The sequence below is a fragment of the Vombatus ursinus genome, unplaced genomic scaffold (genome assembly GCF_900497805.2).
Source record: "Vombatus ursinus unplaced genomic scaffold, bare-nosed wombat genome assembly UNPS02014932.1, whole genome shotgun sequence".
Lineage (NCBI taxonomy): Eukaryota > Metazoa > Chordata > Mammalia > Diprotodontia > Vombatidae > Vombatus > Vombatus ursinus.
This window is the reverse complement of record NW_020954710.1, coordinates 4,213,013-4,235,813: the sequence shown is the minus strand read 5'-3', so window position 1 is coordinate 4,235,813 and position 22,801 is coordinate 4,213,013. Positions and strand designations below refer to the sequence as shown.

The 22,801-nt window shown below is 44.9% G+C and overlaps 1 protein-coding gene and 1 long non-coding RNA gene across 2 annotated transcripts in view; one reads left to right on the top strand and one right to left on the bottom strand.

The window, feature by feature from the left end:
* Positions 1-206: 206 nt before the first annotated feature.
* On the bottom strand, positions 207-8,962 carry LOC114029409. The gene is made up of 3 exons (XR_003567491.1): positions 8,751-8,962; positions 8,282-8,344; positions 207-410 (listed from the first exon to the last, which is right to left on the bottom strand). It is a non-coding gene; the product is annotated as an uncharacterized LOC114029409 (long non-coding RNA).
* Positions 8,963-9,196: 234 nt separating this feature from the next.
* TNFRSF1B (TNF receptor superfamily member 1B) overlaps positions 9,197-22,801 on the top strand; it is a 58,741-nt gene continuing 45,136 nt past the window's right edge. The window contains 1 exon segment of the mRNA XM_027843952.1: positions 9,197-9,365. Within this exon segment, the coding sequence (XP_027699753.1) occupies positions 9,285-9,365 (81 nt within the window). The 5' untranslated portion in view covers positions 9,197-9,284.

Genomic DNA, 22,801 nt, shown 5'->3' with positions numbered 1-22,801 from the left:
ATAGGGATCTCCCTTGCTGGAGGTCTTCAAACAAAGCCAGTATGACTATTTGTGAAAATCAAATGTGATTATTTATAGAAGGAAAGGGAGAGAAACCACACCTGTGATTTTATTGATATAAGGAACTCCCAGGTGGGAAAACTCTACCAATGAGGGTAGGTACTGTTTCATTTTTGTCTTTTTAAAAACCAGATTGAGAAGCGGAATGGTATACCAAGTTCAATTCCAAATGTGGCGTCAGCATTGGATAAGTCTTGTCTCAGCTACTGCGGGGCTGGGTCCCAAAGGTCTCTCCAGAAGGTCACTCCTTGCTACTCAATGCTGGGATGACTGCAAAGCTTGGATGGTGGAATGCTGCTCTCCTGATCTTCTGAAACTCACATGGTCCAAGTCTCCAATCATCTCTTCACCTAAGATGAAAAAAAGCAAATACTCACACAGGTCACAAGTTGGCCTCAGCTGGAATTGCCCAGAACCTCTCTCCAAGTATGCTGTCTCACTGAACTCCATCAGTGGAGTCCAAGAAATCCACCAAGAAAACAGTCAAATGGAAAGATGGCTGACACTCTGGTTGCTAGTTCTTGATAAATGTCTCTGAAGTCACTTTAAGAGTCCCCTCTGCCCTATGTGGTCAACTGACCAGAACCGGTTACTGAGCGTCTCTTGACTGGGGCACCAAGGTCTCTCTAAGGCCCTTCCACACATCACTGTGATTAGCCCAGAAATGGGCTCCCTAGACTTTTCACCTGGGGAAACACATGGGCCTGTGCCAATGCTCCTTACAAATACAAAGTCATTTCGAAAGGGAGAAGCATTAATAACTTGGGGAGAGGCTAGGAGGGGCCCCCTGAGCTGTGCTTTGAAGGAAGCTAGGATTTGGAAGCAAGGGTACGTATTTCAGCTATGGGCTAATGGGGAGTACTACTGGTGCATAGGAGCTCAGGTGGGAAGTGGAATATTATAGGATCCCTTTGTTTTCCATAGGATGATAGCTGCAGAGCAGGAAAGGACCTCAGAGGCCATCATGTATGGGGAATAGCTACCAGGGCAATTTGCTTATAAGGGAAAGTATGGGAAGGGGAGATATTAGGTGGGAGTCCTGGGAGTCAGGGCCTTCGATGCCATCCTCAGGCAGAGAGTTTTCTGTTTTACCTTAATGACATTGGGGAACCATCCAAGATTTTTTTTGGAGTTGAGGTGATATGGTAAGACATGGGTGAAACACTCCAAGTTCTCTACCAACTCAGATGCTGTGATTCTGTGCACAACGGAAGGAATAAGGGGCAGGAGGGTAACAACAGTAACAACACTTAGTATTTATATAGTGCTTTAAAGGTTACAAAGTACTTTACAAATATTATCTCATTTTATCCTCACAACAATCCTGAGAGGTTGGTGCTGTTATTACCCCCATTTTACAGTTGAAGAAACTGAGGCAGACAAGGGTTAAGTGACTTACCCAGGGTCACACAGCTAAGTGTCCGAGGTTGAATTTGATCTCTAGCCCTGCTGACCCCAGGCCCAGTGCTATATGCACTATGGAACTACCTAAATGCTTTTAGGAGAAGAGAGAGGGTCAGGCTCGGAAATGGATCTATAGTAAAAAACTGCTCTCTGAACAAAGCCAGGAAACCAAGCTAATTATCATAAGCATGTGCCTGAAGAATTCTTCCACAGAGGATGGGAACCAAGTGTTTCTCAGCTTCTCTGGAAACCAAACAGGAAGACATGGGTGTGAATCATTTCAGGAATGAATATGGTTATATAGGATCCTGGGGTCATAGCTGGAAGAGACCTCAGATCCCAGGCAGGCCACTCTTTCATTTTACAGTTGAGGAAACTGAGGCCCAGAGTCACACAGATAATGTTAAAGGTGAGGCTTGATATTCCTCAATTGACAAATGGTCAAAGGATGTGAACAGGCAGTTTTTAGAGGAAGAAATTAAAGCTATCTATGATCATATGAAAAAATGCTCTAAATCACTATTGATTAGAGAAATGCAAATTAAAACAACTTTGATGGGTGTGAACCCATCAGATTGGCTAATGTGACAGAAAAGGAAAATGATAAATGTTGGAGAAGATGTGGGAAAATTGGAACACTAATGCATTATTGGTGGAGTTGTGAACCGATCCAACCATTCTGAAGATCGATTTGGAACTATGTCCAAAGGGTAACTCAACTGTGCATATCCTTTAATCCAGCAATACCACTACTAGGTCTGAATCCCAAAGAGATCATAAAAAAGGGAAAAGGACCCACTTGTACAAAAATATTTATAGCAGTTTTTTGTGGTGGCCAAGAATTGGAAATCGAGGGGATGCTCATCAATTGGGGAATGGCTGAACAAGTTGTGGTATATCAATGTACTATTACCATTGTACTATAAGAAACGATGAACAGACAGATTTTAGAAAAACCTGGAAAGACTTACATGAACCGATGCTGAGTGAAGTGAGTGGAACCAGGAGAACATTGTACACAGCAACAGCAATATTGTGTGATGATTAACTATGATTGACCTAGCTCTTCTCAGCAACACAATGATCCAAGACAATTCCAAAAGACTTGTGATGGGAAATGCTGACCATATCCAGAGAAAGAACTATGGAATCTGAATGCAGATCGAAGCATACTATTTGCTCTTTTTTTTTCTTTTTCATGATTTTTCCCTTTTGTTTTGATTCTTCTTTCACAACGTGACTAATGTGGAAAGATGTTTAACATAATTGTACATGTATCACCTATGTCAGATTGCTTGGTGTCTTGGGAAAGGGAAGGGAAGGAAGGAGGGAGAAAAATTTGGAACTCAAAACTTTGCAGAAATGAATGTTGAAAACTACCTTTTCATGTAATTGGGAAAAAAATAAAATACTATTAAGGGAAAAAAAATAAGGTGGGACTTGAGCCCAATTCCACTGACTTCAGAGCCAGGGGTATTTCTGTGACACCGCGCCACATAATATTAACTTGTATTTATGTCATGGTCGATGGAATCCCTTCATCAAAATGACCCCATGATATACAGTGTGCTGGTATTATTTTCACCATTTTACAGATAAAGAAACTGAGACTCAAAGAAGTAGTTTGGTGTCATGGAAAGAATCCTAGATCTGGAATAGTGCTAGAGTTTGGATCCTGGCTTTGCCACTTACTACTTGTGTGACCTTGGACAAGTCATATCACTTCTGTGAGCCTCGGTTTCATCATCTGTAAAATGAGGAATTGGACCAGGCAACATCTAAGGTCCCTTCCAGCTCTAATCTATAATCCTGTAATTTACTCAGAGTTTCATAGCTAGTAGATGTCAGAATCTAGGATCAACATTGTTCTTTCCCCCAAGTTGCCCCAGTTCACGAAACTTTCCTCACTCATCTCCCTATGTGTACAGTCTCTCTCTCACTCAATGTCCCCCACTCTGTTCAGTTACTGGAAGGGGAAGGAGGGAGACAGAGAGAGAGGCTATTACCAGGCTCTGGTTCACGTTGTTCGCCTCTTCCCGTTACTTTGGGGCATGAGTCAGCAAGCATCCTGGTCAGAGCAGAGTTCTGCTGAGTAAAGAGCTAAACACACACACACACACACACACACACACACACACACACAAACACACACTACTCATTTCCAAACAAGTCTTTGGAGAGGGTGGAGGGTACTAGTGAGTGCATATGTTGAACTGTGACCCAAGCATTCTCTGCTAGGCTTAAAGGGGACCCAAGAGCTAAGACTCAAAGCCTTGAATCAACAGACTCTGATCATTCACCCAGGGAGCCCTGGAGGGCTCATCCGACACTGAACTGACTTACAGGAGAAAATGGAGCTGAATCCTCTGACCTCTTCCCTCTCCAATCCATTTTCCACACCACCGCTAAGTTCATTATACCTGTTGCCTAGGTCTGATCATGCCACCCCTCAGATCAAGAAGCTTCAGCGGTTTCCTCTAAAATGAAATCTAAACTGCTTTGTCTGGCTTTCAAGGCTCTTCACAAAGAGAGCCTCAAACCTATTTTTTCCAGCCTGGTTACGCATTACTATCCTTTAAGTGCTAGACATTCTAGGCATACTAGCTTACTTGAAGTTCCAATATGATATTCCACCTCCCACTTTCTTGCCTTTGCACAGGCTGTATCTCCTGTCTGGCATGCTCTCCCTCCTCCCCTCTACCTTTTGGAATCTCTAGTTCCCTTCAAAACCTTGCTCAAGTGCTCACTCCTATATGTAGCACTTGATCCCGACACATACTGGGCGTTACTCCCCCCCCCCCCCCACTGCCCTGGCCAATGTCAATGCTCTTCCTCTGTGAATTTACTTTTTAATTAGCACTGGGAGGCAGCCAGTGGATAAAGTGCTGGAATTAGAGACAGACCTGAGTTCATATCCAGCCACAGATACTTACTGGCTGTGGGCAAGTAACTAAAACCTCTGTCTGCCTCAGTTTCCTCATCTATAAAATGTGGATAACAGTACCTACCTCTCATCAGTACTGTGAGGATCAAATAAAGTAATATTTGTAAAGCACTTTGTAAACTTCAAAATGCCTTATATGTTGGCTAGCATATTGGTATTCATTTTGTTTTCATTTATCTTTACACATTAAAGACTTTTCCCCTGGGTTTCCCCACAATTTAAGGACTTAAACTCCTTAAGGCCAAAGACTGCAAGGTTTTTGCTTTTGTATTCTCCAGCACTTAGTAAAGTGCCTGGCACATAGTCCCAATTTAATAAATGCTGGTTGAACAGACTGGAAAAGAACTGAATAGAATGGAATTGAGTAGAATAGACTGGAATGGAACAGAACGGAAAAGCTGGGAACTGAATAGAATAAACAAGATGTGATGTGCTATAATACAATAAGACAGGACAGAATAGAGTAGGATAGGATAGGGTAGGGTAGGATACAATAGAATAGAGTAAAATAGGATAGGGTAGTATAGGACAGGGTAGAGTAGGAGAGGTAGGATAGGGTAGATAGGATAGGATGGATAGGATAAGATAGGATAGGATAGGACAGGATAGAATAGGACAGCACAGGATAAGATAGGATAGGATAGCACAGGATAGGATAGGGGAGGGGAGAGAAGGGGAGGATAGGCTAAGTTAGGAAGATAGGATAGGGTAGGATAGGCTAGGGTAAGATGGAATCAAATAGAAAAGAATTGAAAGAAAGCAATAGAACAGAACAAGGCAGCTTTGATCCTGCAGGAGGTGGCTACTTGCTGAAGATCAATCACACTTTATTGGGGCTTCATTCCCAGGGAGTTCTGTTCTCTAAGGAAAAAGTGGAGAAAGTAATGTGGAGAGTAACAGATAGAGGGGAAGAGGCAGCTGGCTCCTTCATATACCTTAGAGCAAGCTGGGTTTTAAATGTTGCCCAAGCAGCCCACTCTATGGGGTGGGCTCAATCATGAAAGGAGGGTGCCCTTTTCAACTTGAAATCACTTTATTTTTAAATTGACCAAAGATAAGGAAGGTCCTTTCCAATGTAGGTCTGGGCACTCAGATGAAGTACATAGTAGAACCTTGGGCTGATGTCAGGGTACAAACAAGGCACTGATCCCATCCAGTCCTAAACCCTTGTCTCTAGTACCCATCTCCCCCAATATGGGGCAGATATTGCTTCCAGATAAAGTATAGAAATATTCACGAACATTTAAAAGGCCTCTACTCTAGGGACTAGTGCTTAATCCTACCCCCTACTTTGAGGCCATGCCTAATGGACCCTCAAAATGCCCTCATATCTCTGCACAAACTTGCAAAGCCCCCTGCCCATCCCTCTACATGATATTTAAGAACCTGGTAATTTCCAAAGTTTAGAGGTCAGGAGACTGGATTTCCCCCTCCCCAACAAAAAGTCACTTCCCATTTTCTTGTCTTCTGGAAGCAGAATCCCTGGTCCTGGCTTTGGACATATAACAAAATAACAATAAGAACACCATTAGTTAACAATTATATGGCGCTTTAAGATTTGCTAAGCATTTTACAAATGTTAACTCCTTTAAGCCTCACAACTCTGGGAGGTAGGTGCTATTATTCTCCTCATTTTTGCAGATGAGGAACCTGAGACAGATAGAGGTGACTTGCCCAGGGTCTTATAGCTGTCATTTATACAGTACTTTAAAGTTTTCAAAATGCTTCGCACACAGCATCTCAGTGAAGCCTCACAACAGTACAGTAGGGACAAAACACACACACACACACACACACACACCCCAGATTTGATTTCATTGGCGTTAGGAACTCCTGATGAGGAAATCACCTTCTTCTTGATAAGATGTAGCCTTATAGAGTCTCGCAGGGGCGGTCACTGGCAAGTCATGTGACATGTGGAGACTTACCCATGAAGGCAGCCACTGTGTGAAGAGGTGAGGCTTAAACCTAGGTCTTTTGAACTCTAGCCTTGCTTTCTGACTACTTTGTCACATTGCGTCTACAGATAGTATTATCCCTGTTTGACAGATGAGGAAAATGAGGTTCATAAAGGTAAAGTGATTTGTCCATGCTTACACAATTAATAAGTGGCAGGGCAGATTTGAATTATGGGGGTGGTGGTAGTGGTGGTAGTGGTGGCAGTAGTAGTAGGAGGAGGAGGAGGAGGAGGAGGAATGGTGGTGGTAGTAGTGGTAGTGGTAGTAGTGGCAGTATAGTGGGGATGGTGGTAGTAGTAGTAGTAGTAGTAACAGTAGTAGTAGTAGTAATAGCTAGCATTTATATGGCACCTACTGTGTGTCAGGCACTATGCTAAGTGCTTTCATCTCATTTGATCCTCAAAATAACCCTGTGAGGTAGGTGTTATAAAGCCCATTTGACATATAGGAAACTGAGGCAAATAGAGGTTAAGTGACTTGCCTAAGGTCACTCAGATAGTAAAGGGCTGGAGGCCTCATACAAGTCATTAAGAGACATGGGAGGGGCGGTTTCAAGATCTGCCTTTGACACATATTGGTTGTGTGATTTGGGTAAGTCACTTACCTTTCTAAGCCTCTTATTTCCTCATCTGTTACAGAGAGACAATCCCAACTTTATTTGCCCCGTAATTGGGAAGATCAGATGAAATAATGCATGTAAAGGGATTTTAAACCTGAAAGTGTCATTTCAGTTCCAAATTCTCTCTCTCCCTCCTCCCTCTCACCATCTATTAAGAAGGCAAGAAATACAATACTCATTATACATATGAAGTCATTCAAAACATATTTTCATATTAACTACATTCTAAAGGGAAAAAAAAGTAAAGAGAAAAAATATGCTTCAATCAGCGCTCTGAGTCCATCAGTTCTCTTTCTGGAGGTGAATAGCATATTATCATCATGACCTTTGGAATTGTGGTAGATTAATACATTGATCAGTTAGTCTTTCACAACTAGATTATCTTTACAATGTTACTGTTTCTGCTTACATTGTTCTCCCGGTTCTGCTCACTTCACTTCGCATCAGTTCGTATACGTCCTCCCAGGATTTTTAGAAATCATCTCCTTTGTAATTTCTTATGACACGATAGTATTTGATCACATTCATATACTGTAACTTGTTCAGCCACTCCTCAATTGATGAGCACCTGTTTCCGATTCTTCTCCATCACAACAAGAGCCAGCAGGTGGGATTTTAACTGAGCCTGGAAGGAAACCAGGGAAGTCAGGAGTCATGGGGGATGGCCTGGGAAAATGGACAGGAATTAAGAGATGGAAGGACAGTGTCATTGTACTGAAGACTATGTGGAGGAGTATAAGATGTAGAAAGGCTGGAAAAGGGGGACAATTAATGAAGCTCTTTTAAAGCCAAACAGAGGATGTTATATTTGATCCTGGAGAAAATGATGAGCCACTGGAGTTTCTGGTAATGCTGTTTCTATGGGCTCTAGAGCATTAGAAACCCCCAAATATGGGTTCCCAACACTATGATATAAATGTCACCACATCACAACCGCAATCATTATGGACATGTTTTCTACTCAGTAAAATGTCAACTGTATCATATAGATTGGCAGAATGTATTAGAGCTACCCCAAAATTGAATGAGCTGCCTGGGGGCATTGACAGGTGGGTTGCCCTCACTGGAGGTCTTCAGATAGAGAGGGCAGATGACCCCTTGTGAAGCACAGGAATTCTTTTGAAGCATTGGTTAGTCTATAGAGTAACCCAAGTACCTTCCCTTCCTTTAAATTCTGTTATTGTGTGAAACAGTAATCTGGTGGCCTCATTACCCTCGAATATATTCACACAGGTGTGAAGTTCTTCAAGAATATTTCCCCCTTAATCATCAGTTTTCTTGCCAGCTCAGTCTTACCAGTTTTTTGTTTTCTTCTGTATTAGTGGAAGTCCCGGTTTCCACCTCTCTTCTGGTGAATAGCTAGGTGTTAAAATAAAATTCACATTCAACTGTTTTGGTAGCAACCAAATTCTCAAGTCAGAGAATTGTCGAGAGCTGGAAATGACTTGGGTGGCCATTACTAGATGGCTTGCCCAAAGTCACAGGGGTAGAAACAAAAAGTGTCCTGATTTGAATCTGCCCGTTGAAAATGGCATATTCTGTGCCGTTCCTGCTACACTACAGAATAGCCTTGTTCATCTCCTTTCCTTCCACATACATCTTTTCTGACAATTCTCTAGGGCAAGTCATCCTTGATGTTATGCTGCAGGCATGCTTACACCCAGCAAGTAGCTAATACGGCCCTCATTTTAAAGATAAGCAACGGGGAAGTCCCTGTCCAAGGTCATACATGTCTAAGTGGTAGAACCTTGGTCTTCTCATCTACCTGCTATTGTGGGCAGCTTCTGTTCATTCATACAGGGCAGATCCTCTAGGTCCCAGAGTCTCAGAGGAGAGATGTGCCAGTTCTGGGCCGTGGGCCACATCAGGAAGGATCAAAGGAGGTGGGGAGGGGGGTAAGGAGGGGAAGATGTACTTGAACCGACAGGTTCGAGATGATTTAATTTCCTAACACTCCCAAACCTCCGTTCGCACTGTACCCCCTCCCCACCACATGCTGGCAGGGGAAGAGATCATTTGTAGAATATTTAGTCTAGCTTCCGATTGGAGGGGAGGGCAAGGCAGAGGAAGAAAGGGGAGCGTCCCTGGGCTCTGAGTCTAACTCTTAGGGCGGGTTTGTAACTTGTACCTCCCCTGGAAGGCAGAACTCTCCCGCCCCCTCTAGTTGCCTGCTGTTTCTGCCCCAGGCTGCAGCTTTCGCTTTCTGTCCAAGGAGTGGAGCAGGGCGGCTCTTCCTAGCCCAGACCGCTGTGGAAGCCGCCTCCCTAACGTGCAGTGCTCCGCCCCGTTCCACTCCGGGATGGAGCCCGCCACCGCCGCCTGGATTACTTTCGCCGTCGGATTTCTGCTCTGGGCACTGGGGGACGCGGTGCCCGTCCAGGTGGGTGGCTGCACTTCATCTCTGACTTCTGCCGCGCCTTTTTCTTCTCTTCCCCTCATTGGGATAGATAGAAACCATACACATCTCCAAGTCAGCCCTGCACCCCCTCCCACTCAGTCCTGCTCTCCTCTCTCCTTCTCTGTAGAGGCAAGGGCCCTGGATCTGAGGTTAGGGGACCTGAGTTGAATACCAGCTCTGCTGTTTACGAGCTGAGCGTTCTTAGACAAGTTACGCAACCTCTCTGGGCTTTTCTCTCTCACTTTCTTCGTCTAAGATGATGGGGTTAGTTTCGATAGCTTTTAAAGCTCCATACCGGCCCTCCCAGGCAGGAGCCTCTGGGGGGAGTTTAGCACCCCTCGAAAGTCTTCCCAATTGCAGCCGCTTCGATGCGGCTCCCGGGGATGTGCGTCTGGGGCTCCCGGGGATGCGCGTCTGGGGCTCCCGCTGGACGCTGATTGTAGATCAGCCTCCCCCCCTACCCCCACCCAGGAGGTCTTCGTGGGGCTCAACCGCGGGGCCGGAAAATCGGGTCTGGCTGGGCCGGGGGCTCCCCGTGACAGTGCGGTCTCAGCGGGACCTCGGGGGCTGAGCGAGCATTAAATTATACGCCCTCCGAAGCTCTGTGCTGGAGCCCGGAAAGCGTGGGTTTGGATCCTTGCGCTGACGCTTGTGCGCACAGTGCCGACGGACAAGTCCTTAATGTTTCTGGGCCTTGGTTCCCCCTTCTATAAAATGAGGCTGACGATAGTGAGAACAGTTCATGTACTCCCTCCCGCCCAAGACTGTTTTGAGGGAAGTTTGGTAAATTTTGAAAAGTCTCATAAAAACGGGAGTTGAAGCCGGTAAGCGCTCTCCAGGGTCCAACATCTGTCTGCCCACAAGGTTGAAAGTCTCCGGGACGTTGGTTGGCGTTGTAGAGTAACCTTCATCGGCTGCACCCAGGGGCTAGGGGGCCCCTAGAGCTGAAACGCCTGGCAGGTCCTTTTCATTCTGCCCCCTCATCTCCCCCGACTCACTCCCAAGTTGCTGAGATTGGCCTGGATTTCGAGGGTTATGTTTTCTCCAGCTGCCCGCGGCTCCCCGATGGTTTCTTTCTGACTGAGGGGAGGCAGCCCCTTTCATCTCGTATCTGTTCCGGGGTGATCCGCACTTCACAGATCACACCTGGGGCCATCAAAGCCCAGATGTCTTTGCTCTTCAAGACATGTATTTCCTTTGCCCTACGTGAATATTCTTCCTCTTTCTTAGAATACCTAGTTATTGTGTGTTTATAAGACGGGAGAGAGATCTATAGACCGAGACAGAGAGAGATAAAGAGAGACTGAGACCCGAGAGTCAGAAAGACTGGGAGAGGGATAAAAACCGGGACAGACAGATACAGAAACATACACAGAAACAGACTCGGACCGAAACGAGAGAGATTGAGATAAGAGGGGCTGAGACTGGGAGGGAGGGAAAGGAAGAAACAGATAAGAATTCTTGACCCTGAGAGATGCATAAATATTTTGTTCTCTTGGGTCCTTATTTTTAATCTTAGAATTATTCATTGTCAGAGCTGGGAGGGCCCTTAGAACATAGTAATAATAATAATAAGAAGAAGAAGAAGAAGAAGAAGAAGAAGAAGAAGAAGAAGAAGAAGAAGCAGCTATGTGGCCTTGTAAGGTTTGCAAAACCCTTTATATACGTTATCTCTAAGATTATTAATGATCTGTTGTCAAATCCAGTGGCCTTTTCTCAATTTCCATTCTCCTTGAACTCTCAGCAGCCTTTGACATTGTTGATCACTATCTCCTCCTTGACACTCTCTTCTGTCTAGGTTTTTGGGACACCTGTCTCTCCTGCCTCTACTCCTGCTGTGTCTTCTTTGCTTCATCTCCTCCAGATTAAGCCCCCTGACTGTGTCCCTCAGGGTTCTTTCCCTCTTCTCTTCTCAGTTTATACTCTTTCACTTGGTGATCTCATCAGCTAACATGGATCTGTCTTTGTCTCTGGCTCTCTCTCTGTCTCTGTCTCTCTCTGTCTCTGTCTCTCTCTGTCTCTGTCTCTGTCTCTCTCTCTGTCTCTTTCTCTCTCTCTCTGCTGATGATTCTCAAATCTACCTATCCTGCCCCAACTCTCTGCTGATTCCCACTATTGCATCTCCAGGTGCCTTTCACACTTGTCTAACTGGATTGTCCAGCAGACATCTTAAACTCAATATGTCCAAAACAGAACTCATTATCTTCCTTCCTAAACCATCCCCTTTCCCATGTTCCCTATTACTGTAGAGGTCCACACCATCCTCCCAGTCCCTCAGGCTCAAAACCTAGGAGTAATCCTGGATTCCTTGCTATCTCTCATCCCCCACATACAATCTGTTGCCAAGGCCTGTTGACGTCACTTCTGTAACATCTCCCAAATTTGACCTTCCTCTTCTCTGACACCGTCCCCACCCTGATGTTGACCCTTATCACCTCATGCCTGGGTTAGTGAAATAGACTGCTGGCTCTGTCTGCCTTAAGTCTCTCCCCACTCCAATTCATCCTCCATTCAACTACTGAAGTGATTTTCCTACAGTGTAGGTCCAATCATGTCACACACACCCATACCCCCCCCCCCCCATAAACTTTAGTGATTCCCTATGGCATCCAGGGGCCAATACAGAATGCTCTGTTTGGCATTTGCCCTTTCTAACCTAGCCCTCTCCTACCATTTTGGTCTTCTTACACCGGACTCCCCAGGATGTTCTTTTCGATCCAATGACACCGGCCTCCTGGCTGTTGCATGAACAAGACAAGACCCTTGGATAACTGGACTTTCTCTCTTGCTGTCCACCATACCTGAAATACTCTCCCTCCTCCATTTCAACTACTGACTCCCTGGCTTCCTTCAGGTCCTAGCTGAAATCCCACCTTCTGCAGAAAACCCTCCCCAACTCCTCTTAATTCCAGTGCCTTCCCTTTGTTAATTATCTCCTTTTTATCCTGTATATAACTTACTTTATATATATTTGTTTGCATGCTGTCTCCTCCATTAGAATGTAAGCTTCTTGAGGGCAGGGGCTGTCTTTTGCTTCTTTTTGTATCCCCAGTGCTTAGCACAGTGTCTGGTGCATAGTAGGTGCTTAATAAATGTTTGTTGGTTGATCTCATTTGATCTTCACAGCAACTCTGTGAGGTAGGTGCTGTAATTATCCCCATTTTACTGAAGATTAAACTGAGGATGAGCGAGGTTGAGTGACTTGCCCAGGGTCACCTAGTAAGTGACTGAGGCAATCTTCCTGGCTCCAAATCTAGCAGTCTAACCACTGTGCTACCCAGCTGCCTAGGCCATAGATTGTCTGAGGCAGAATACAGAATATTAGAATACAGAATATTAGAACTGGAAGGGATCATAGGGCAAAAGATCAGAATTGGAAGGAACACTAGAAATTATCTATTCCTGTCTGTCATTTTGCAGATAAAGAAATTGAGACCTGTTTTTGCCTGTGTGATCTTTATATACATATATATACATATATATGTGTGTGTGTGTATATATATATATATATATATATACATATAAACATTTATTGGGGCAGCTAGGTGGTGCAGTGGATAGAGCACTGGCCCTGAAGTCAGGAGGACCTGAGTTCAAATCCGGCCTCAGACCAAACACTTGAAACTTACTAGCTGTGTGACCCTGGGCAAGTCACTTAACCCCAATTGCCTAAAAAAAAAAATTATTAAGCACCTACTATGTGCTAGAGCAGACCTGCACAACTTGGCAGTGGATAGGAGCCAAAATTAAAATAGGCTAACCTTCTTCAGGCTGCAGATAGGTTTTTAGCAGCTCACTTTCCAAGTAAAGGTGTAATTAATGATTAAACTATTTTGCAAATAAATCATTGAAAAAAGGGGAAATTTCAATTAATATCAATTAATAACACTTATTACTTAAGATTTTTATTTATCATGAAATCGCTTCTCTCAGACTAGAGACAGATTGACGATAGTTGGTTGCTGTGGGTCATGTGACAAACAGGAGGGAGTGCGCAGTGGCAACCCGCCCGCCAAGTTACATGGTGGACACAATAGTGACTAGTGGAAGGTGGGGTTTTTGTGGGCTGCCTGAAATCCTTTGGTGGGCCACAAGCTGCCCGCAGGCTGTGCGTTGTGCAGGCCTGTGCTAGGGGCTTTACAAGTATTATCTCATTTGTTCCTCACAATAACCCTGGGACGTAGGTGCTGTTATTATGCCCATTTTACAGCTGAGGAAACTGAGGCAGATAGAGGTGAAGTGACTTATGCAGGGTGACACAGCTAATGAGTATGTGAGGCTGGATTTGAATTCAAGTCTTCCTGACTCCAAGCTCAGCACTCGATCCACTGAGCCACCTCGCTGTCTTGGTCTTTTTAGATTTATGTCTTCTATCTCCTATGCAAAACTGGTGTGTGTGTGTGTGTTTTACACTATGAGGTCGCTGGTTTGTAACTCTGGATGGAAGCCAACACAGAATAGTCAGACGATGAATCCAGCTTTTGTGACAATGCTGGGGATAAGGAACACCGATGAGATGAGCTTGACTGGCCACGGGACCTGGCAGGCCACAAGAACCACAGAGGTCACTGTCAGACCACAGCTGGAGTCTGATGTTCAGTCTGGGGCGCTACATTTTTGGAAGAATGTTAATAAGCTGAAGAGCATCCCCAAAGGGACCACCATGATTGTCAAGAGCCTCAGAGAGGAAGTTCTTGGTTTAAGGAAGTGAAGGTGTTGACTTTGGAGAAGAGACTTGGGTGGGGCCAGATAGTTGGGGAAATAAATTTATTCTTCCTGGCCCCACAGGACAGAAATTAGAGCACTAGGTGGAAGCTATAGGAGGCAAATTAAGGCTTGACATCAGAGGAAAAAAATGTTCCTAACAATAAGAATGGTCCCAATGTGGAAATGGGCTGTCTCGAGAGGTGTTGGGTTTGGCCTCACTAGCTAGAAGACTGTTGGTTGGCAGTAAAAGCTCTAATACTGGAACTCTTGCTCATTTCAGGCTTCATGGTTTGCAAAGTATTTTACATACATTTGCTTGTTTGATCCTTACAACAACCCTGTGCCACAGATGCTATTATCACTATCCTTATCATACCCATTTTATATTCAGCAAACTGAGGTTGAGAGGTTAAGTGTCTTGCTTAGGGTCTTACAGTAAGTGTCTGGGGTGGGATTCACACCCAAGTCTTCCTGACTCCCTTGGCTAGTACTTTATTACATCTTGCTGACAGATACAGGTAGGGCTAGCTATAGAATGGAAGCTCGTTGAGGGCAGGGACTCATTCTGTTTTTTTCATCTTTGTACTCCCCACCACCTAGCCCAATGCCCAATTCATAATAGATATTCATTTAGTTGATTGATAGGTGGTCTCTGAGGCCCCTTCCAAGGCTAAGATCCTGGGAAAGAGCCTAGGTTCTCATTGGGAATTCTCATTGTCTTTGTGAAAAGTGGGACAGGCAGCTATTCAGATTTAGACACTAATACAAGCCTCTTGTGAGACATATTTACAATCTTTATTGAGCTGGGGATTGGATATTTGTTGAGAAGTTTATTGAGATATTTGTTGACTCAATATTTAGTGAGAAGGGACTGAAATCAGGACCTGCTCCAAATATCTTAAAGTCAGAGGAGGAGGAGGTGGGTGGTCTTGTTATTTTAAGATTCTTGGGGGCTGCTCTTTTGAGCCAGAGTGGAGGATGCCTTCTCTGTATGTGGGGCAGCGGTGTGGCCTTCTTTCTGGACTTGATTTCTGAAATGACTGTTACTATGGAGCCCACATCTCCTGCCAGGAACCCAGGACTGCCTCTTCTCAGTGGTGGGGAGTGGCCTGCCTTTGGGATTGGACCAGCTAAGAGGTTGGCTCCAGGGGAAATTTCCTAATCCAAGGGGCAAGCCTGCCAGAGGCATTTCCTTGAGTCGCTCCCATATCTAGCCAGAGTGAAAGCCAAGAAGTCAGGACTTTTTAAAAGGCAAAGCTGCTGGACCCTCTTGGCTTTTTTAAAAGTTGTATTTGTCAGTATTTAGGGGGCAAGGAGGCTTTATGGGATAGCTGATAGAGAGATGGCCTCAAAGCTAAGAAGACCTGGGTTCGAGTCTGGCCTCTGACATACTGGCTGTAACTTTCTCAGTGACTCAATCAACTCTCAAAAAATAGAGGACACAGAGAAAGTGTCAATTTATATTGGCAGAGGGAGTTTCGTTATCTGAGAGTTCTCTATAATAATCAAATCACAGGTCTGTTCCCAATCCCAATTAAAGGTGTATTTGCAAGCTACTTATTTGCATTAGAATGTATGCTCCCTGAGGGCAGAGACCACATTTTTTTGCTTTTATTTGTATCCTCTGCACTTAGCATGGCAACAGGCACATAGTAGGTGCTTAATAAATGTTTATTATTATTTTTGCTGACCACTGTCTCCCATGCCTGGAATACGTTCCCGGTTCACCCCTTTAAGAACTAACTGCTGGCTTCCTTCTAGACTCAGCTCAAATCCCTCCTTTCTGGGTGTCCCTCTGCCCGACCAGTGTCTTCTTCTTTGAGGCCACCATCTATTTCCTCCAGATACGTCTTATATTCACTTATTTATATCCACTCCACTCCCCAATAGCATTTAAGCTGATTGAGGGTGGGGCCGCTTTTTGCTGTTTCTTGATATCACCAGAGCTTAATTCAATGCCTGGCATTTAATAACTGCTTAATAAATGCTTTCTGATTGCCTGAGACAAGGTTGATATGGTATCTTTAAGTTAAATCAGGCTAGTAAAAGTCTGGGTGCTGTTTACTCCAGGGAATTGGGGAATAGGCTAAGCATTGGGAGCTGTGGCTGACTAACTCCCAGGTTAGTAATTTCTTCCCACGTTCTAAGAATCTCCCGGAAGGGCCCGTCCATGCTGGAAGGTGTACCTCGGGAGGCAGAGAAATGGATGCGAGCTGCTGGGGGGCACTTAGGAGGGGGCAGACATTCGACCTGCTCTGGCAGAGGCCTGGAAGTGACATTAGGTTGTTTCAGTCTTGTCCAACTCTTCGTGACCTCACTTGGGGTTTTCTTGGCAAAGATACTGGAGCAGTTTGTCATTTCCTTCTCCAGCTCATTTTACAGACGAGGAAACTGAAGTAAACAGGATTAAGTGACTTGCCCAGGGTCTCACAGCTAGTGAGTATCTGAAGCTGGATTCCAACTCGAGTCTTCCTTCCACTGAGCCACCTAGCCGCCCCTATTGGAGGGAATGTGGTGCAATGGAAAGATCTCCAGCTCTAGAGTCTAGAGACCCTGGGTTCAAATCCCACATCGAAAACTGACTGCCTGTGTCTTCTTAAGTAAGTTACTTAGAATCCCTACCTTCCTTCAACACTCAGCCCAAATACTATCTTCTGGAGGGGTTCTTTCCTGGTCCCTGCTACTGCCTTTCCCTCTAAGGTTACCTTGGATCTACTCTGTGTCTGGTATATACCAACATGTTATCTCCTTCAGTAGAATGTAAGCTCCTGGGGGGCAGGAACTATTTTGGAATTTTTCTTTGTCCCACCAGGGCTCTTACCAGGCCAAGCACAGTGCTTGGTCCGTAGTAAACCCTTAATAATCGATGTATGTTGAATGACTGGCAACCTCTCTGGGCCTCAGTTTCCTTATTTGTAAATTGAGCTGTTGGACTAGATGGCATCTTAGATCACTACCTGCTCTAAATCTATGATCCTATGATCTGTACCCCAATGTCCAGCTCCCTCCAGCACTTTCAAATAGAGGAGTTGGGCAGGTTTCAGGCTACAGAAGGAGAATAATGATAACAAGTCACATTTCTGTTATGTTCTAAGGTTGCAATGATCTTGTTTGATCCTCACAACAACCCTGTGAGATAGGTGCTATTGGTATCCCCATTTTATAGATGAAGAAACTGAGATAGACAGGGAGTAAGTGACTTGCCCAGGGTCACACAGCTAGTAAGTGTCTGAGGCTGGATTCAAACTGTCTAAAGATTGGAGCCAGGAAGACCTGGGATAGTTATGTGATCTTACTATATGATAAGTTAGACCTCTGAAGCCTCTGAGGGCCCATCCATCTCTCAACTTATGACCCTATAGTTCTATGTACTTTTAGGAAATGGTATGATATTGCTACAGGGAAGACAGGAAGCCTCTTTCCCCCTTCTACCTTTTTTCCTGGATTTTTTATTTCTCTGTCTCCTTTCTTAGCCTCAAGCTGCCTGCTTTGCAGGTTGGCAGAGATTGAAGATGAGTCTTTCCCCTGATAATCAAAGACCCTTCCACACGTGCACACACACCCTGTCGAATGCACATTTCCTGCCCATCCCCAACCCCCAGGACCGTGACTTGTCCATTGACTGTCAGTGACTCAGAATGAATCCCACATGTGACTTGGCCGGAAGCCCACAGCTGGCAGCCTGCTGGGACTTAGCTCAAAACCGGGGAGCTGGGAGGGGAAGCTGGGTGCTGAGTGAGCGTCATTGGGTTCTGTGGTTCAGAGGGATGTCAGATTGATCACTGTGGGCATTCTCAGGTGGAGAAGGGGGTGGGGTGGGACGGAGAGCACCAGTGTAGAAAGGAACATCCCTGAGATCTGTTTATGTAGAGGTCTTTCCTCTAAGGTTGGCCACTTCCTGTAGAAGGAAGGTCTTCCCCGATTGCCCCATTCAGCTCCAGACCCACTGGCAGAGGTTCATTTGCCACTAGAAAATTATTGATCTGTTTCTTTGCCCTGCTCCTCATAATTTCTGCAACCAGGTACAGACATTGTCTGACCTCATGAGACGTGTAATATTCAACATGGCTGGTGGTGTAGGTATGGCAGGGATTCAGTCAATAACCATTTATTAAGTACCTACTATGTGCCAGGCACTGTGCTAAGTGCTGGGGATGCAAAAAATAAGAGGCAAAAGACAGTTCCTGACCTCAAGGAGTTCACAATCTGATGGGGGTGACAACATGCAGACAAATATATACAAACTATATCCAGGGTAACTGGGAACTAACTAAGAGAAGAAAGATGCTGAAATTATGAGGAGCTGAGAAAGGCTTGCTGTACAGGCTGGGACCATGGCTTCTCTTCCTTACGTACTTCCTCCCCTTGGCCAACCCAGAAGCTTCTGTGCAGCTCAGTCCCTTCACTCTAAATGTTGTCCCCTCACTTAAGGGGGTAGAAAATTCCTTCAGCCACCTGAGTCTCTCATTCCACTCTAAGAGAATCAACTGAGAGGAGGGAGAAGGGAAACAAAAGTGGTGTAAAAAAAGCACTAGACCAGAGGGCCTGGGTTCAAGTCCTGGGCTTTGCTACTTATAAATTGTTATGCGCGTGGGCAACTTCCTTCCATATCTGTAGAATGAGGTTTTGAGACAAGATGGTCTCTAAGTCTCCTCCCAGCTCTCACATTCTGTGTTCTAAAGACTTTCCTAGCTCTCATATTCTGTGTTCTAAGGTCCCTCCCAGTTCTCACGTTCAGAGTTCTAAGGTCCCTCTTACCACTGAGGTTCTATATCCTCGCTCTGGCATTCTATGTCTCGACAGCTCTTAGCCCTGACATTTCGTTGTCTAAGGTTCCTTCTGGCTCCAAATCCTACTCCTAAAGGTAGTACCAGATATCAGAATGATTCCTCAGGTGTGCGTATGTTAGGAGGTGGGAGAAAGAACACAGCACGCTGAGTGCTTGGAGTCAAAGGGAAAGGGCATAGACTCTGGTACCGTATGTGTGGGAAACCCTGACCCTTCTCCTCTGAAGTCTGGCACGAGGCTTTGCAGTTTTAATATTTTGTGATGCCCTTTTTTTTAAACATCACCATCACTTCCCAATAACTCCCTCTTCCCCGGTCCAAAAGAATCTTCTCTTATAGCAAAAAAAGTAGCCAAGCAAAACAAATCCCCACATCTGACAATGCACTCCCCATTCCCGACCTTAGTCCAGCACCTTACTGGCAAGAAGGCAGGAGGCAGGAGGCAGGAGGCAGGAGGCAGGCTTCATCATTAGTCTTCTGAAGTTTTGATTGGTCACTGCCTTGATCAAAGTTGTCAAGTCTTAGCACGCTACTTTCCTCTAAATTATTGACACAGCTTTGTTCAGTGGAAGCAGGAAATCCTTATTGTTGACTGACAGTAACAAGCAGGTGATGACCAGTGGGGGACCTGGAGGCTTCATCCAGAAAAGCTAGTAGGTCATAGAGTGTAAACAGGCTTGAGTCCAGCTCTGCTCTTAGAAGCTAGGTCACTTGGGGCAAGTTAGTTAACTTCTCTAAGAAGAGAAGCAGAGGAAGAAGAAGAAGGAAGAAGAAGAAAAGGAGAAGGAAAAGGAGGAAGAGAAAAAGGAAAAGGATAAGGAGGAGGAGAGGAAGGAAGAAAAGAAAGAGGAGGAGGAGGAAAAGAAGGAGGAGGAAGATAAGGTGTAGAAGGAGAAGGAGGAGAAGAAAGAGGAGAAGGTGGAGAAGAAGGATAAGGAAGAAAAGGAGGAGGAGGAAGAGAAAGAGAAAGAGGAGATGGTGACCACTGGATGATAGGTTTCCAAAAACATATTGAAGGGCCAACATTAGGCCTAAGTTAATGTGTTTACACTTAATGGGGATGCATATAAAGCTTTACACTTGCCTTCAGAAATTCATTTCACAAATACAAGCTGGGGAAAGCAGGGCTTGATGTCAGTTTGTCTGAAAAAGAACAGGACTATGTTGGACTGAAGGTTTGATACGCATCCATGGTCTCTGATAGAACCACTGAGAAGGCTGATGTGAGCCGAAGCTGTGTTAATAGAAAGCTCTCATGTCCAAGACCAAGGAGGTGAGCATCCTGCTTGTTCTGGCCACCCCATTTTAGAAAGGACATTGATCATTGTCTTCTCCCCTCTGTCTTCCATTACCTTGTATTTGTTTTGAATATACTTATGCAAAGGCATCTGGGAGGTACAGTGGTATAGCTGGACTTGGAGTCAGGGGGACCTCAATGTGGTCTCAGACCCTACAAGATCTGTGACCTTGGGCAACTCATTTAAACTCATTTGCCTCTGTTTCCTCATCTGTAAAATGGGCATAATAATAGCATTGACCTCCCAGGACTGTTTTAAGGATCAAATGAGATAATATTTGTAAAACATGTTGCAAACTTTACAAACTATACAGGTGTTAGCTATTAGTACATATCAAGAGATTATAAGCTCTTTGAAGACAGGAGCTGCTTACCTTTTATATCTCTATCTCCAGTGCTTAGCACAATGTCAGGCACATAGGAGGTGTTCAATAAATGCTTCCTGGATAGATTTATTGATAGATAATTGCCTGGGGCCAGGACAGGTTAGATGACAGGTGGAGATCACATGGTCAGTATGTGTTAAAGGTGGAACTTGAACCCAGGTCTTTCCGACTCCAAAGCCCAATCCTCTGTCCACCCCACCATGCCTCTCATCTTGCCTATGGTGAATGCCTGTTGAATTGAAGTGTTTACCCCAGAATCCCTCCATGGCTTCTTCTTCCCAGAGGAGTCAAGCCATTCTTTCCCCACCCCCTCCCTTTTCTGTCTTTGAGAATCAGAGTGGAGAGTGTTCTGGGCTCTGGCCTCCTCTCAGGCTTTGCTCTCCCCAGCACAGGATTGTGAAGAAGGAGGAGGGCCAGGAAACAAACACAGCTACCCTTTGCAATGAGTCATAATGGTGGAAAGTCACAGGGGCCCGTGGGGAGCTGGGTCTGGGTGGTAAGGCTGTGCCTGGTGAATTCTCTCTGAAGAGAGTCACTAGCTCAGGGTTAGTGCTTCCCTCCAAGATGTGGTGTGGCAGAGAGCAAAAGCCAGGGGCCTGGTTAGACTCAAAGAATCTGGGTTAGAGTCCTGGTTCCTACAGCTCCTCGGGCTTGGGCGTCCTGTTCTACTTTCTGAATCTTAAGTTCCTCGTTTGTGAAAAAGGAGATCAGAATACTTGCTTACTTCTTTCTTGCAATGGGGCTTCAAGCAAGTCAGCCAAGGGTCATATAGCTAGTAAGTATCTGAGGCTAGATTTGAACTCAGTTTCTCCTGACTCCAGGGCCAGCACTCTATCCACTGTGCCACCTAGCTGTTCCCCCCTCCTCCCACCCCTTTACTTCTCAGGGATTGTGAGGAGAAACAGAGAGAGTTAGAGACACAGAGGGCCAGGTTATGTGCTGGCTTTAACCTCATTTTACAAATGAGAAAACTGAGGCCACAGAAACACTGAGTTACTTTGCCCAGGGTCATAGATCTAGTAAGTGTCTGAGGCTGGTCTTCTGACTCCAGGCCCAGCTTTCTAATGACTGTGCCATCTACTTAACTTAGACGTTCTTGGATTTTTTAGCGTGATATAAGGATTTCTTGGGCCAGGTCCGGAGTATGTGTTGGCCTGGAGACTCAAAGCCTCTTTTGAGGGGACCTTGGCTGCATGTTGCCTTCAGGCCAGACCCCACCTAAACACTGCTGGAAGCTGCCTAGTTGAGGGGAAGACAGAAGGTTGTTCATTTAGGCTGTTAATTTTCTGGCTTTATGATCATCAAGTTAACTTCTCTAATCATCTGAGAAACAATGATGATAGGAAACGAATGTGCCCTAAGGACCTGCTGGGGAAGTTGGGAGAATTTAATGAGCTCGTGTGTTTCAGGATGTTTGGAAAGCATAACTAAATCCCTATGGCATGGCAGTACAAAAGATTATTCTTTTGAAATATTTCTCAGGATAGAGATTTAAGCAATTTCCCTTAGTAATCTTTCCCCTAGTTAAACACCCTTTATTCTAGATCATTCTTCCTCATTTTTTATGAAATAATTCTTGCTAAAGTCAAAATGCATTTCCTTCAGTTCAAACCTCTGCTGAGATGGAAAATTGCTGGTTCTTATCCAAGGATTCTTTGTAGTCTTTATTTCCTCATCTGTGCAGCCAGGCTAGTGAACTTGATTCTAACGTCCAGCTGACATCCTCTGTTTTAAGTCCCCTCCTAAGTCTGACATTCTATGTTCTAAGGCCCCTTCCAGATCTGACATTCTATGTTCCAAGACTCCTCCCAGGTCTGTTATTCTATCCCAGGTGTGGGGAACCTGTTCTATACATTTAAGGCAACTGTTCTTAAACTTTTTGGTCCCAGGATCCTTTTATACTCTCAAAAATTATTGAGGACCTCTTGTCCCATTCCGAGTGGGCTATATGTTTATGTAGGCTATATCTATTAAGTTCCACTGCATTGGACATAAAATGCCTTTATTATGAAAAGTATTTTGACCTCATGAATCCTCTGAAGGTGTCTCAGGAACCCCCGAGGGTCGCCAAATCCTATTTTGAGAAGCGCTGTTCTGCAGTCTTTTCTAGCTATGACATTCTACTTTCTGAGATCCTTTCCAGTGCTGATATTGTGTGTTCTTAGCTTACTTCCAGCACTGGCATTCTGTGTTCTAAGCTCCCTCCCAGCTCTGACATTCTGTGTTCTAGGCTTTCTCCCA